The 15000-nt window shown below is 47.2% G+C and overlaps 1 protein-coding gene across 2 annotated transcripts in view; it reads left to right on the top strand.

Annotated features, from left to right (window-relative positions):
• Positions 1–15000, top strand: part of igsf11 (immunoglobulin superfamily member 11) — a 67176-nt gene that overhangs the window by 41572 nt on the left and 10604 nt on the right. For both annotated transcript variants that reach the window (XM_042064493.1, XM_042064492.1), the window contains exon 3: positions 12590–12753. In XM_042064493.1, coding sequence (XP_041920427.1) covers positions 12590–12753 — 164 coding nt within the window. The remainder of the gene's footprint in view (positions 1–12589; positions 12754–15000) is intronic.

The raw sequence follows: 15000 nt of genomic DNA, 5'->3' as shown, positions 1-15000 counted from the left end.
TCACAGAAATAGAATGTTGAATGAGTGTGTGTGTGTGTGTGTGTGTGTGTATGTTTGTGTGTGTGTGTGTGTGTGTCTGTGTGTAGCTGCAGTAATTAAGATCTGAATGTGCCTCATTCTCCGTCTGGGCCAGAGCTAGCGAGCGCCGCATGAATAGCGCGCCTGATTATCCAGGACAGAACGGAGGGAGGGGAAGTGGATGGCGCCAGACAAAAGGACTCCCTCATAACCCAAGAGCAGGGTGGCGCTACACTGGGCACACTGGTGAGGGTGGAGGGGGTGGTGCCGCTGGTGGTGCTGGTGTTGTTGGGGGCCGTGGCGAAAGACAGTAACTTTACTGAAGGCCCTGCAACAGCACCATCTCCTACAGGCCAGAGGCTGTATGCAAATGATCCCCACTATGAGGCACTGGATGTGTTGTCCAGTGTGTAGTGTGAGGTGGTCAGCACAGGATGAATCAGCAGTCTTAAGCGCTCCGGATATACTGTAGGCTCCGACATGAATGCGCTGACACTTTCTGTCACTTGCTCACGCACACCAGCGGTTGTAACTGACAATCATTCGATCAACAATGGACTTTATTCGGCGGCGCATCGTAACCGAATCATAAGCGTGATCGACATAGCGGGGGCGGAGTGTGGCGCTGGTGTGCGGGGTTGCTGTGTACACAATGGAGTCTAATGGAATTGAACGTCGAAAGCAGAGCGTGGCGCACTCATGTCGGTGCCTGTGTGCGGAAGCCTTTAGCGATGTCTCTGACTGAAAGACTGAAAGTTGGCCATGTTTGAGTCACATTTTGGGCTTGAGTATGATGCTCATCTATAATTTTCTGCCATTACTTACGGCACATATTCCTATTGAATATACTGTATGACAGGTCAGTTGTACTTTAGTTAAATTAGAGGTGTCATTGATTCAGAGAAAGTTTAATGTTAATGTTCATATTCCTCCTCTCTGATCATACAAATTTGAACATACTCTTATCATTGTGGCCCACTGGTTAGCACTCTGGACTTGTAACCGGAGGGTTGCCGGTTTGAGCCCCGACCAGTGGGCCTCGGCTGAAGTGCCCTTGAGCAAGGCACCTAACCCCTCACTGCTCCCCGAGCGCCGCCGTTGTAGCAGGCAGCTCACTGCGCCGGGATTAGTGTGTGCGTCACCTCACTGTGTGTTCACTGTGTGCTGTTTGTGTTTCACTAATTCACCGATTGGGTTAAAAGCAGAGACCAAATTTCCCTCACGGGATCAAAAAAGTATATATACTATACTATACTACATTGTTGCCATGTCTTTCTTATGAGCTGTATATTTAGAGTTGTACTGTAGTGTCTGGTTTATGTGTGACCGGATAATATCACTGATACGATTTGGAAGATAGCAGTCAAAATCAGATGCACACAATCCCATCATAGGTCATTGTACACACCATGTACAGCACTTCCCATAGAATAGCTGCCGTCTTTGAACTGGAGTTCTTTCCACCTGATTCCATCTGGGGGATTAAATGCTTTAACGTCTAGATTTCATGTAACCCAGTTAATTACGTTGGGACAGGTAGTGGCGTGTCCCATATTGATTTGCTTTCATGGGATGGGATTAAAGCTGTCTGAAGGCTCAGGGCTTGCACTGCCCCCCCCACCCACCCACCCCGTAAACAGAATTTGCCGTGCTGTGCCGGCCGGCGGCCACTGGGCTTTGACTCCCCGGCTTTTTGACAGGTTTAGTCCAGTCAGGTGGTGCTGCTGGAGATCTCCGTCTCGTAATCCATCTGGATTAGGTTTGTAGAGAGTAGGAGATGTCTGAGGCTTGGGGATGAAGGGGGGGGGCATCATCACTCTTCCTTTTGTATCCTTCTTGTGCAGAATTTGGTGGAGGATGGGGAAATTTGTACCCCAAAGGGCCTGTGCAAGCAAGCCAAAAGATACAATAATCGGGAAACACAAATAACACGGCGAGATGAATGGATTACTTGAGCAGAGTAGCTAATCCTTCACGGAGAGAAAATCTATACGTGGTGTGGTTTGTACACCTTAGTCTATAGCACCCAGAGGAACGGCATTTGTCAGGCCTGCCTTTTTTAATGTACTTTGGTGCTTTGAACAATGGCCTTTGCAACCCCACTCCAATCTCTCCATCTCTCTCTCTCACTCATTCTCCCTCGGAGGTCTCAATCTCTTTTGCCATGTCTCTGTAGATGTCAGATTCATGATGGTTCGTCGGCGGAGCGGTCAGACTTTTATCCGCCACTCTTAGCTTGACTCTGGCCGCCATCGATCGTCCCCTCGATGAGTTGGGGGATCATCAGGACTGGAGTGAAGTGCAGGGGTCGAGGGGAGGGGGAAGGAGGGGAGAGGAGCGAGAGGGAGAGGGGGGACACGCAGCTAACATGTAAAAGAGTGAATGTCAACGGACTCTTGTGTCGATTTAAAGAGCCGAGCGATAAAAATCAATAGGCGCTAACGCCTCCCATCCTCATACCCCCACCCTCCCCCAGCCCCCCCCCCCCCCCGAAGTGCAGGGGTCGAGGGGAGGGGGAAGGAGAGGAGCGAGAGGGAGAGGGGGGACACGCAGCTAACATGTAAAAGAGTGAATGTTAACGGACTCTTGTGTCGATTTAAAGAGCCGAGCGATAAAAATCAATAGGCTCTGCCGCCTCCCATCCTCACACCCCCACCCCCCCCTAACCCTCCCCCCACGACCATGGCGTGGCGAAATGATTGTTTTGTTGCGCTCAGCAGCAGTGGCGGTGGCCTCTTTGATATTTCATCTGATCTCCAGGGTGGCTCTGGTTTATCCCACCTGACAGGAACCGGAGTACTCCACATTTATTTTCTTCCACAAGCCGATAAATAAGGGTTACAAAAAAAAACAACCCACAGAGCTTATGGTGTGTTTCAAAAAGCCTTGTGGTAGGCCGTCGTCCTGGGCCTTTTGTCATGTCCAGGGCCGGATGCGATGGAAGCATATGGCCCCAGCCACAGGCGTAGAGGCCTGGGTGCTTTGTCACGAGGCTCGGGCAGTCTGGAGCACGCCTGTTGCCACGCTAGCTATGGCTCAGCAAAGCTGTGTCAGATTTTGCCGAGCGGAACTGGAGAACTCAAGCGAGCTAATGTTGCAAGAGAACGGACCAGCCATACGGCAAAAAAGCAGGGAGCTGTACAACAGTGTTTTTACCTTTTTCTGTAAAAAAAATGATATTGTTTGTGCTCTAACACTGGTTTTGTCTTGTATCCCAAGTGGATACACAGGGAAATTGTTTTTTTATGTATATCGATGACCAACGGTAACCTTGAGGTACCTCTATTTGCTGAGCTCCATCTCGACCTTGTCTCCCGGAGACCCTGGTTGTGCGGCGGTGGACCAGCGGCGGACCAGGAGCCAAGGCCCACCGGGGTCGTCTGAGACGTCAGCAATCTGCCCAACAAAACACGAATGCTAATTTGACCCCGAACATGAATGTGAGGATATGAGATCTCAACCTCACCACTACTGCTGCTGGCTGCTTAGCTCAGCGCTTGGCCTAGGGACCTCAAAAGTAACATGGAAAAACACACACACACACAAACACACACACACACCGGTCATTAGGCATTCCCGAAAAACCAAAGGCCAGCAACCCCCCCCCCCCCCACACACACACACACACACACACACACACACACACACACACACACACTCCCCAGCCCAAGAGTAATAACCATCTGCATTAATGACATCATAATTCTGTATCTCCACACAAACGGCAGTCATGGGGGTCGTTAAGGCGATCTGATGAACGCTCTGTCAGTGCAGAGAAAAATGTAGATTAATACACCCGCCCGCTCTCCCACCGGGGCTGCGCATTGCCTTGTAGTTATGAAATATAGATTTTCTGCATACTTGACTGTACAAACTAATGACTGTGCTGCGAGCGAGCTGGGTTTTGCGTGCCGTTTACTGGGACACAATATGGTGTAAATAATGACACTGCTAATGTATCGGGGGCTATCGACTCTGTGGTTTGGCATTAGAGCTGCCTCGGCGTCAGAATAGCGAGTAGGACACTAAGGCGACGCTGGGATGACAGTGATAGAGCACATCAAGCCTAATAGTAACTGCCACTCTATGGATGAGAGGATGATTGATGGGATTAATCTCAGTGTTTTCACATGAAAATCTTTAGCTCATCACCATGAGCTTCTCATTAAGGCCTCACTCGCTGAGTCGTGAGTGTTTCATAGCAGCTAATGTGTTATTTATTTCTCTGGGCTCTGAAATATGACCGTTTCAGCAGTAGCCTCACCTCCAGACTCCATCCATCTGAGCAGCTAACTTGTTTTTTTTTTGTGTGTATGTGGGTTGGTTTGACCTTTGCACTCTCATCATCGGAGGCAGATGGAAGCTGATAGACCTCCTAGTTGCCTTAGGAGCTGAGAATCAGAGAATCATGGGAGGTCATGTTGCCTCTCTCTCTCCCTCTCGCCGGCTCACTTTCTCTCTCTCTCTCTCTCTCTCTCTGTTTTAGAACAGCGCAGCCAACGCATTAAAATAAATATTTGTAATTTAAACAGAAATACCACTCACACACACACACACACACACTGACACACTGACACACACACACACACACACACACACACACACACACACACACACACACACACACACATACACACATACACACACACACACCACACAAAACATACACACACACACACATACAGTTACAATAACTCCAGTGCCTGTCTAAGGAAAAACATGCTTGTGCTATTTTTATTTTACTTCTGTGTATTAGTAGTATGTGTTTACTCTTATATATTATTCATTTGAAAAATGAATCCCCCAAAACATTACTCTACCCAGTGCCTTTGAGAAGGAGGTTTAGTTACCTGTTAGCAGATTGGCCTGTGCCATGACCGAGGCTCCTCTCTATCAGGGGCCCCAGCAGGGTGGACACATCCTCACCTGCCCACCCCTTAGATGGCTGAGCCAAAGCGGGCCCTCACCTGCCGAGGCTGCCGGAGCACCCCGCCGGAGTCTGGGGCCTATTTATACCCACTCAATATGGAGCCCTTGCCAAAACACAAAGAACAAGAGCGAGAGAGATAGAGGGGAGAAGAAGAGAGGATTATTTGCGAGCAATTTAAAGGCCGCGCCCCGGAGGGCTCCTGGGCAGCCAAGCGTGGGGGGAGCTGCCAGGAGATGCTTTATTTTCGGGTAGAGTAGCGTCAGGCTGATAGAGATATTTTTCGCCTTGCGATATCCCAGCAGTATAAACCACCACCACCACCCCTTCAAGCCCCAAACCCCATCCTCTCTACGCCTCAGGCAATGTAGAGACTGTCAGGTGGAGAAGAGAGCTTCACCTGCATGAGACGAGGGGGTGTGTGGGTAGGCGGGCAGGGGTCCCCGCAGAGCAGGCTATCAAGCTGGCGGCTGATAAATTAGCCCCAACATCCAATTAGAAATCCCCAAGTGCTACCGAGCAACAACCACAGGAAGCGTTTACTGTGCATAGAGAGGGCCAGTGGTTAAAGAATGGGATGCTGTCCAAGGCTCTTGTTTATGTAAACAACCGCCTGGCTGGCCTGTTTATTGCTCAGAGACTTTGGCTCTGCTTATGAAAATTACACTTACTTTGTGAACATCATTTTGATCTCTCTTCTCTCTTCATAACAACAGAAAATTGCATTTGCAAAAACAAAAAGAAAACATTTACTGCGTACATGAAATGCACACACTTCACAGTGAACAATTTCAGACATTGGCTTTGTAATCTATAAAATGTTGAAACTGACAACCTTTGAAGGCAACATGAAGAAAAAACATAAATTCATGACACTTCAAACTGGGAAGTTAAAGCCATTTATTTATCCATATATGACTGCTAATGGCTACAGTGTTTGGTGTGTGTGTGTGTGTGTGTGTGTGTTCGAGCTCTTTGCATCAAACAGTGAACCGGACTGAAGAGTGCAGTGTTTTGTGGCTCTCCCTCTAAGCACTTCAAAGCCAGTTCCCATCTTTGCCTCGGCTGAAGCTGTGGAGTAATTGAATGGTAAAAGCCCCACGAGAGCTTCACACAAAGCTCAAGACCTGAGCATTATCAGGCAGATTGAGAAGCCCAATCCACAAGCGTAGCTGCACCATCCAGAGAGAGAGAGAGAGAGAGAGAAAGAGCTCCACACCCTGCCTCAACTCACAGAAAAACCAAGCCCCGTGCGAGCTCATGTCACCAACGACAGCTCGCTGGAGACACACCCGTGAAAGCGCCACGGTGAAACTTGCATGACGCATGAAATATACATGAGCGGCGTCCATTACAAATATGGCGTCGTTGCCGAAGAAGCGGGAGTTTGGCGGCGGTGGCGGGCGGCACTGCCTGCGCGGAGCCATCTGTCGGAGGCTTTAGCCGTCTTCCAGTGCAGTGGGGTTAATCTCGTGCAGGAGGGCCGTGGCCTACTTTAACTTTCTGGTCACTCAGTGATCGGGGCATTAGTGTTCGCCACTCGCGCTCACTCTCGCACTCCTTCCCTGGACCCAGCACTCACACTCACACACTACTATGGCCACTGACCGCTGGAAAAATGACCTTGCCCATTGTGTGGCCATCCTATAAGGGTCCCTTCGAGTAACACACTTCCCTGAGGGGGGAAAAATGTCCAGAGGTCCCTCTGCCCCTCCCCCACCCATCTCAAGAACTACACTTCCCATCATCCACGGCACCCAACCGCTCCCACGTGCCCACGTGCAGCTTCACATCTGCATAGACATCACATCGGCAGGAAACTGGCACCTTTACTTATTCATCTCCTCCTCCAGAGGTCTCTGTCTTAAGAGCAGGGCCAGGAAGCAGTGATAGAGGCAACAAGAGCAACAACAAACAACAGAAAGCACTTTGTCTGGAGCTCTAGATGGAGGGCCAGCGTGGCACGGAGTGGGCTGAAGCGTTATGTAGGTGTGTGGGCCAGTGTGTCACTCGCGGCGCTACCTGACAAAGCAGGTTTGTAGGTGAGGCAGATTAGTCGGGATGAGAGACTCTTTCCAGATTCTCGGGCTAACTGGTGCAAGCAAGGATCTTTTGCAGAGGGCTGACTGATACTGACCCATAGAAAAGAAGGTTTGATGGTTGTGTAAAACTCTCTCTCTCTCGCATGGTAAAAGCAACTTTAGAAGAGTTCACTGTTCTTGGGCTGAGGGCTCAAAGGATTCTAGAAGGCTTTAACATCTCAACATCAAAGGGTTCTAAATAGGACTTCTAGACAAAGATTCTATAGTTAACTTTATCAACCGTCTCTGATCTAGATCTCCTCTATGTAGTTTATGGTCATTATACAGTACAGAACAGAACATTTAAAAACAGAGTGTCTAAACAACAGCGTCTGGACATGGCACCTGGTCACCCCAGACTGAGGTTGCAGACCAGCAGCACAGACCGTATTTATGTTCAGGTGAACTAATACGGCACATGACTCAGGGGGTCTAGCTTGTCAGGCGTGCCCTGGCTTGATGGATGGAGGCTGTTGAATTATGTAGGTCAGATGAATCGGGGGGAGAGGTGCTGGCACAGGCAGAGACCCCCAACAGTGGGCAGGTCAAGGGGCAACGAGGGGACTGGGACAGCCCGACGGGGGCTCCCCCCTCAGACGCTTGGCTGGCTGAATGTTCCGGAAACCAGCAGACATAACTGGCAGGATCTGTTCTCTGGTTGCTGTGTGATGTTTTTCCATTTTGTTATGGCACAGAAAGTGGTGTGTGTGTGTGCACGCATGACTGTTTGTGTCTGTGTGTTTGTGCAGGCATGTATTTCTGTGTGTGTGTGTGTGTGTGTTTGTGTGTGTGTGTGTCTGTGTGGACACATGACTGTGGGGGGGTGTACATGTGTCTGTGTGTTTGTGTAGACATGTGTTTGTGTGTGTTCTTGATGTTTGTTGCCTAAAATATTCATGACTTCTCTTCTTTTGTCCTGTGGTCTCCCGCTGCACCCTTTTGCCCGCTGTAGTTCGGAATGTCTCCGGCTCACTCGGAGTTCACTAAGAGCACATCACAGGGCAGGGCAGGAGGGGGCATCCATTTTGCATTCAACTCTGCTGCGGTGTTACGCAACACAGAGAGAGAGAGAGAGAGAGCGATGGTGCCATCTGTAATGAGGGAGGGGTGACAGAGTCAGTTTGGGAAGTGCAGGAATGTTAAACTCGACGCTTTGTCACATGTTAGCCCATGTCGTGTCAGTGAACCAGGAGGCATTTCAAATATATGAATGATACATGTACGATGAACGTCTCTCAAGGCTCACATCTAGAATTGAACATAAGCAAAATTAAGAAACAAAAATATTGATAAACCATGTTTTCTTAGAGTTTACTGAAACACATTATGTCTTGCCAAACAAAGTGACTACTGCTGCCACAGCACAACCAATCCCTTGACTGATACTGTCCCGTAAATCATAATGCTTACATAGCTTAATGTTTCTTAATGTTCTTAAGTTAATGGATTAGTGGCAGGCAGTCAATTATGTCGGCTTAGAGATATGTGATGCCACCTAGTGTAACATTCAGTGTTCAAAGTAATCAAAGTACTGCATTAAACATTTGTTATGATTTATTAATACTGACATGAATGGTATATAATATATAAACCACCGGTAAAGTAAAGCTTAGATGAGTAATTGCATCTTCTTCCCAGTGGAGGATGTAAACAGCAACACCGATGACAACAACAGCGGCGAAACCATAAGCTCTTAATGGACAAGACAAATGATGTTCTGGCTAACTTTATAATTTTTTATACACCTTTCAAGCTTTAGGTCTGTAGAGGGTAGCCATTTCAGGAAACAGGAAGTGTGAGTGTGTGCGTGTGTGAGTGTGTGTTTTCAGGGTACCAGAGAGCAGCTGGCAGAGCTATGCCACCTGAGTTTGGCACGGAGGGGGCTTCTCTCATGGGGACTGCCCTGTTGTTGCTCAGGCGTTCACACAAACACACACACACACGCCTAAGAATCCTGTGCTGATCTAGAGTGCCGCAATCTGACGTCCCCAGGCAGCCAAGGCAACAAAAAAATAAACACATGCAAAGAAGGCAAAAGAAAAAAGGAAACATAAATAAAACCATAAATGACGTATGTTGCTAGTGCACTTACAGTATTTGCTACCATATGTAACAGGTCCATCATATGTGACAACACCAGGAAACCATAAAACCATACATCAACTAGGGATCTATAGGCTACTATTGAAACAGTCCTAATGTGATATTCTGTGCCTATTTTTCTTTGTGTTTATATTTAGATTTTATTTAGATTTAGATTTTGGCCAGGCTGTATATTTAATGATAATGATGTACTGTATATATCATACATCGACCACAGTTTGGGCATCCCTGGTATATATGGTTGCAACTGTATGTCTCTATACTGTATACAGGGATAGTCAGATAGTAGAGGCGGATTGGGTTGGGCAGCAGACAGGGTTTTTTTAAACTGTTAACTCAGCACATCTCAGCACTTCAGCACAATCTCACTTGGTGGATTCCTCTAGCAGTGGGCTCTGGACCATGAGCAGACAAGTGAAGGAAGAGTCAGTTTGTGTGTGGAGGGGTAGAGATTGAGAGCAAATGACAGTTTAAAAGGGTCCAGTATACAAGCATGCATTCTTACTCAACACACACACACACACACATACACAGCAGTATGGTGTTTTAGTATTGTATTTTAGGAGCACTGTAGATCTAGTGAGAGTGAATTGTTTCAAGTTTCAAACTCTCTCTCTCTCTCTCTCTCTCTCTCTCTCTTTATCTCCCTCCCTCTCTTTCTTTGTTTCCTCTCCTCCATGCATTAATAAACATAAGCGTTGACACCCGGCTCTGGGATGAAAGGAGCAGGGGCCTGTTTGGTAACCCAGCCCCTGCCTCTCCAGGACCGCCCCAAGGTGACTCAATTAGCCCCCGCTGGGGTGGCCAAAGCCAGCCTCCGAAACGACAACGCCAGGAAGACGAGCGAGAGGAGATGGAGAGAGAGAGAGAGAGGGGGGGGGGGGGAGAGGGAGAGGAAGTAACGACAACAGGGCACTTGTGTTTGTCTTTTCTGGTGCTCTTGGGTAGGGTGGCAGAGTGCCGGGAGACTAGAGTGCTGCAGACACTTACCTATGAAAAAGTAATGCGTACACACACACACACACACACACACACACACAGAGGATGGGAGGGGACTGCTGTATCTGTGGGTCGCTTGTGTGTTCTGGAAGCGGGGAGATATGACGGGAGATGAAACAGAAGATGAACTAATCCCACAGCAGGGTGTGATAGACTGGCAAGGGCTAAGAGTTCTTCCAGGATTATACTTTAATACAGTCGATTTTGCTACTTAATTTGATTTTTTGTTTTGGAAGCTTATAGCTTATTTAGCACAATAGCCTCATAGGGGACAGGGGAGAGATGAGCCATTTCTTTGTTTTTGTGGTAGACTTGATGATGAGGGCATTAGTCCGATTCAAAATGGTGCTGCTGTCCACTTCACTGTCCTCCCATTTCATTCCAGTCCACTGTTGTGGTCAGAGATTTAGGATAGATTAAAACAAGGTCATGGCAGACCCGAGCAAACAAAAGAAATACTCAAGGCTGTATTGAAATTAAGAAGGATTTGAGTGTGCCAGCAGCACAGTCCTTCTGAGTTGTATCTTCCCAGCTGAATCCATGTTTTGTGCTGTGTCGCCTTGATCATCATAGTAAGTGTGTCTGGGTGAAGGGGTGTGAAGAAACTGTTTCATCCATTCTATCCTATACAGTAGCACCAGGGGATGCGTGCTCTGGTTGTAAAGATTTGCTCCATGTATTTATTTATCTCTCTCTCTCTTTCTCTCTCTCTTTCTCTCTCTCTCTCTCTCTCTCTCTCTCTCTCTCTCTCTCTCTCTCTCTCTCTCTCTCTCTCTCTCTCTCTCTCTCTCTCTCTCTCTTTTTTGGTCATCTGGGCTTAGCCCGCCCAGGCCCCCATCCTCTAATCCAGTGTTTTGAAAATGAAACTCCAGCTGTTGGCCAGCTCAAAAAGCCACAGCCTTTGAGGAGGAGGAGGAGGAGGGCGTTTTGGGGCCAAGATAAGCCATCCGTCCGCTGCGTCTCCTCCGACTCGCCACCGGCAGGCCGCCTTCTCCTCTGCCGATACCTCCTTGTTCCTTCCTTCATTCTCTCCTTCCCTCCACGGCCAAGCGCGTCGCTGCTCTATTTGGGTCGTATGAAACAGGATTAACGCTCCGCTATTTTGACACAATAACAGCAGGATACACTGAGGACCTGTAGATAGCAAGCAGGGGAAATGTCAGAAGTGCGTGTGTGTGTATGTGTGTATGTGTGTGTCAGGGGTAACCATGAAACACGTGAGGTGAAGCAGAGTCCGAGTGTTCTCCTTCCCGATGCTTCCATGTGTGAGCTACAGGTTACAGATAAATACACACACACACACACACACACACACACACACACACACACACACACACACACACACACACACAGCTCACAACCATGGTGGAGTGAGGAGGTGGGAGAAGAGCAGAGATGATGTCACATGAAAAAAGATTTTTTGTATATACCACCCTTGAGTGATGAGCGATCTAACAGTAACAGCCTGCATTCTTTGATGATCCTGCTGTCTCATGAACCCATAGATAGGAGTAGAGTCGAGGTGGAAGGGTGAGAGATTGTGCAAGGCTGGCTGTTGGGATGCACATTATTTATAACTAGATACATTCCAGGCAAAGATGTCTACGCAAATGTCCAAATGTTGCATTACAGTCTTGTTTGCATGTTTGCCTTCCACCGGAAGACTGCTTTATAAACAAAGCTTGGTATAAACAAATGACTGAAGGTGTATAAAATCAGATGGGTCGTATGACCGGATGTGAATAATGGTCATCTGGCGTCTAAACACTCACTCACACACACACACACACACACACACACACACACACACACACACACACACACACACACACACACACACAGGCAGACACTCCTACCTGGACAATTGATTTATGCTACCATGTGGCACCATGGTGGCCGGCAACTCAAGACATGAAACATAGCTATAACACAATTAGCGCCAGTGTGCTCCTTTGTAAGTTGAGATAAGATTACCTCCTGATGAGTCTTGAACAGAGATAAATTTTGCTTTGAGATTTAACCCAATTTAGCCCGTAATACGTTTAGCCGGAGCAAAAATAGGCTACGTGTACGTACTTTCCTCCTCATATATTTCATTTTCCTGAGTAACAACGCCAAAACGCCGGCGTACGTTCGTTCATTCACGACAGAGAGCCTCCAGTTGAAAAATATTCCTTTCGTCTTCAGGAAGAGGGAATTGTGAAGTAGATTTCATGCATCATCTCCTTTGACTATAATCATCACCATTTGTTTTTCATGATCCATAGGGTCTATACCATTACCTTTAGTGTGGGGTGATGAGGCTAAGAGCCATACAGACATTTCACACAGTGCATTTGGTATCAGCACATTATAGCTGTGGGGTATGTTTTCATAAATAATACATGTTTGAATACATCATTTAACAAGTAATACATTTCACGCTTTTAACCTTTGTTGTTCTCCTGTCTCTGCCTTGTAGTGTGTGTGAGGGCGCTGGAGGTCACGGTCAGTCAGAGCAGCGTCCAGGTGGCCCGCGGCCAGGCAGCCATCTTGCCCTGCACCTTCACCACGAGCGCCGCCCTCAACAACCTGTACATCATCTGGATGGTCACGCCACTGTCCAACGCTAACCAGCCAGAGCAGGTAAATAGACACACACACACACACACACACACCACACACACACACACACAGCAACCTGTACATTATCTGGATGGTTACGCCGCTGTCCAATGCCAGTCAGAGCAAGTAAACACACACACACACACACACACACACACACACACACACACACACACACACACACACACAACACACACACAGCAATCTGTATATTATCTGGATGGTTACGCTGCTGTCCAATGCTAACCAGCCAGAGCAAGTAAACACAAACACACACTCACACACACACACACACACACACACACACACACACACACACACACACACATACACATACACACACAAACACACATACACACACAAACACACACCCACCCCCCACACACCCACACACATGAAAAATACATAAAGAAAATTACAATAATGGTAGGCTTTTATAGTCTCACTCTTCTGAGGCTTGCTCAAAACAGACTGAAAGCAGCATAAATACTCAGGGGTGAAAAAAATCTCAAATTAACTCATTGAATGCCAAGCTGTTTTTGGGAGCTTTGTCCTGAGTGCCAGCAATCTAGACCATTGTTGATGATTTCTGTACAGCCACAGCATATTCTGTGTTATAGCTATGAACACAATGGCGCAATGGCTCGTTTAAAAGGTGAGACTTTAGGCTCTCGGTGTGTGCAAACCGTGTATTTCTACACACCTCTGTTCCTGAGAAATCCCAAGCTAAACAGTGGCTAGTTTTCATCAAAATCGCTGTTTTTTTCTAGAAATGGAGCTATAACGTCTTTCATGAAATATGAAGTGTTGCCTGTTACTTACTTGTGTAAACTTTCTGGGAAGTGATCAGCGAGACCTGGCGAGACTGCCACCTAGTGATAGACCCACGAAAATGGCCTGGTTTTGACCTGACGTGCATGCGTCACTGATTCGACCAAAAGCGGCAACCGAGTTATGATAAAATGTCCAGATAAAATGTCCAGATTGTGCGTTTTCATGAGTTTTCGATCGTCATATATTTCATTTCCATTCATCACAGAGTTCCCAAAATCACATACAGTATAAGGTGTGTTAGAGTGTCTAGTTTCGTAATTTAAAAAAAGCTAAAAACGTAATATTACGTTTTTGGCACTCAATGAGTTAACAAAAGGCAACTGATATAAGCCATGTTTCTTCATTACACGCTATAAAACATCGAACACACACACACACACACACACACACACACACACACACACACACACACACACACACACACACACACACATACACACACACACAGTAAACATTATCTGGCTGGTCACGCCAATGCACACTCAGGCTACTTCAGGGCCACCTCAGCTCACTCCTCAGTCACGGTACAGGGAACAGCTGTAGGAGCAAGACTATTCAGAATGGTTGCACTTGTGAGTCTTACATAGAATGTGTTGGAGCACAATTCAAAGGAGTGTATTCACAACATGATAATCCAGAATGCAGCATAAAATGTATTGCTAACCAAATAGTTACTTAAAGAGGTACAAATAAAAACTAAGTAGGCTACACACGCCTACTTCTCTTTATGCAGCATGACTTGCTCTGTTTTCTCTTGTGTGGGACAAAATTATTGTATGAGGGCTTGGTTGGCTGGTCGTTTGAGTCTGCAAATCCCTGTGTCAATGCCTTATGTCTTACTTAGTTTGAACTCAGTGGTTCAGCGTTAGATTTGTTTTTTCATTTATGTATTTATGTATTAACTGGAAGACGTAAAAAGAACGTAAAAAGAACATAAAAAGAATGTAAAAAGGTTTTCTTCTGTGTTTTTCTTTTCTTTTTCCCACAACGCTCTCTCTAAAGCCTCTGCCTTATTCAGGGGTTGAATCACAATTCACAGCCTTTTCAGCCTCCTTCAGCGCTACCTTTTTCTCACAGCGTTCACAAGTCTGAAAAACATGCCCCCGACATCAACTCCCCCCCCCCCAACCCCACCCCTGACATATCCAAACAGCTCCTCCAGTGAGCCTGGATCACAGCGGGCTCGTTAACACCCGTTCATTAGGGCAGTCTTTTTTACCCTCTCCCAATCAGCCTCCACCTCCTGGGAGGGCCTTAAATGTTCCATGTTTGTTTGCTTTAATCTCGGATGTTTATCTCCGAGATCAAGATCGGGTCTTCATGTGCAGATGGTGCCGGCGGACTGTGGTGTTGCGTAATTTCTCATGCGCTACTAGCCGGCGTCAGTCGTATGGAATTACCTGCCGGATGCACACAGGACACAGAAGGCTTTAT

Source organism: Alosa sapidissima, chromosome 15, assembly GCF_018492685.1.
Source record: "Alosa sapidissima isolate fAloSap1 chromosome 15, fAloSap1.pri, whole genome shotgun sequence".
In the NCBI taxonomy this organism is placed as follows: Eukaryota; Metazoa; Chordata; class Actinopteri; order Clupeiformes; family Clupeidae; genus Alosa; species Alosa sapidissima.
This window is presented reverse-complemented; position numbering and strand designations above follow the sequence as displayed.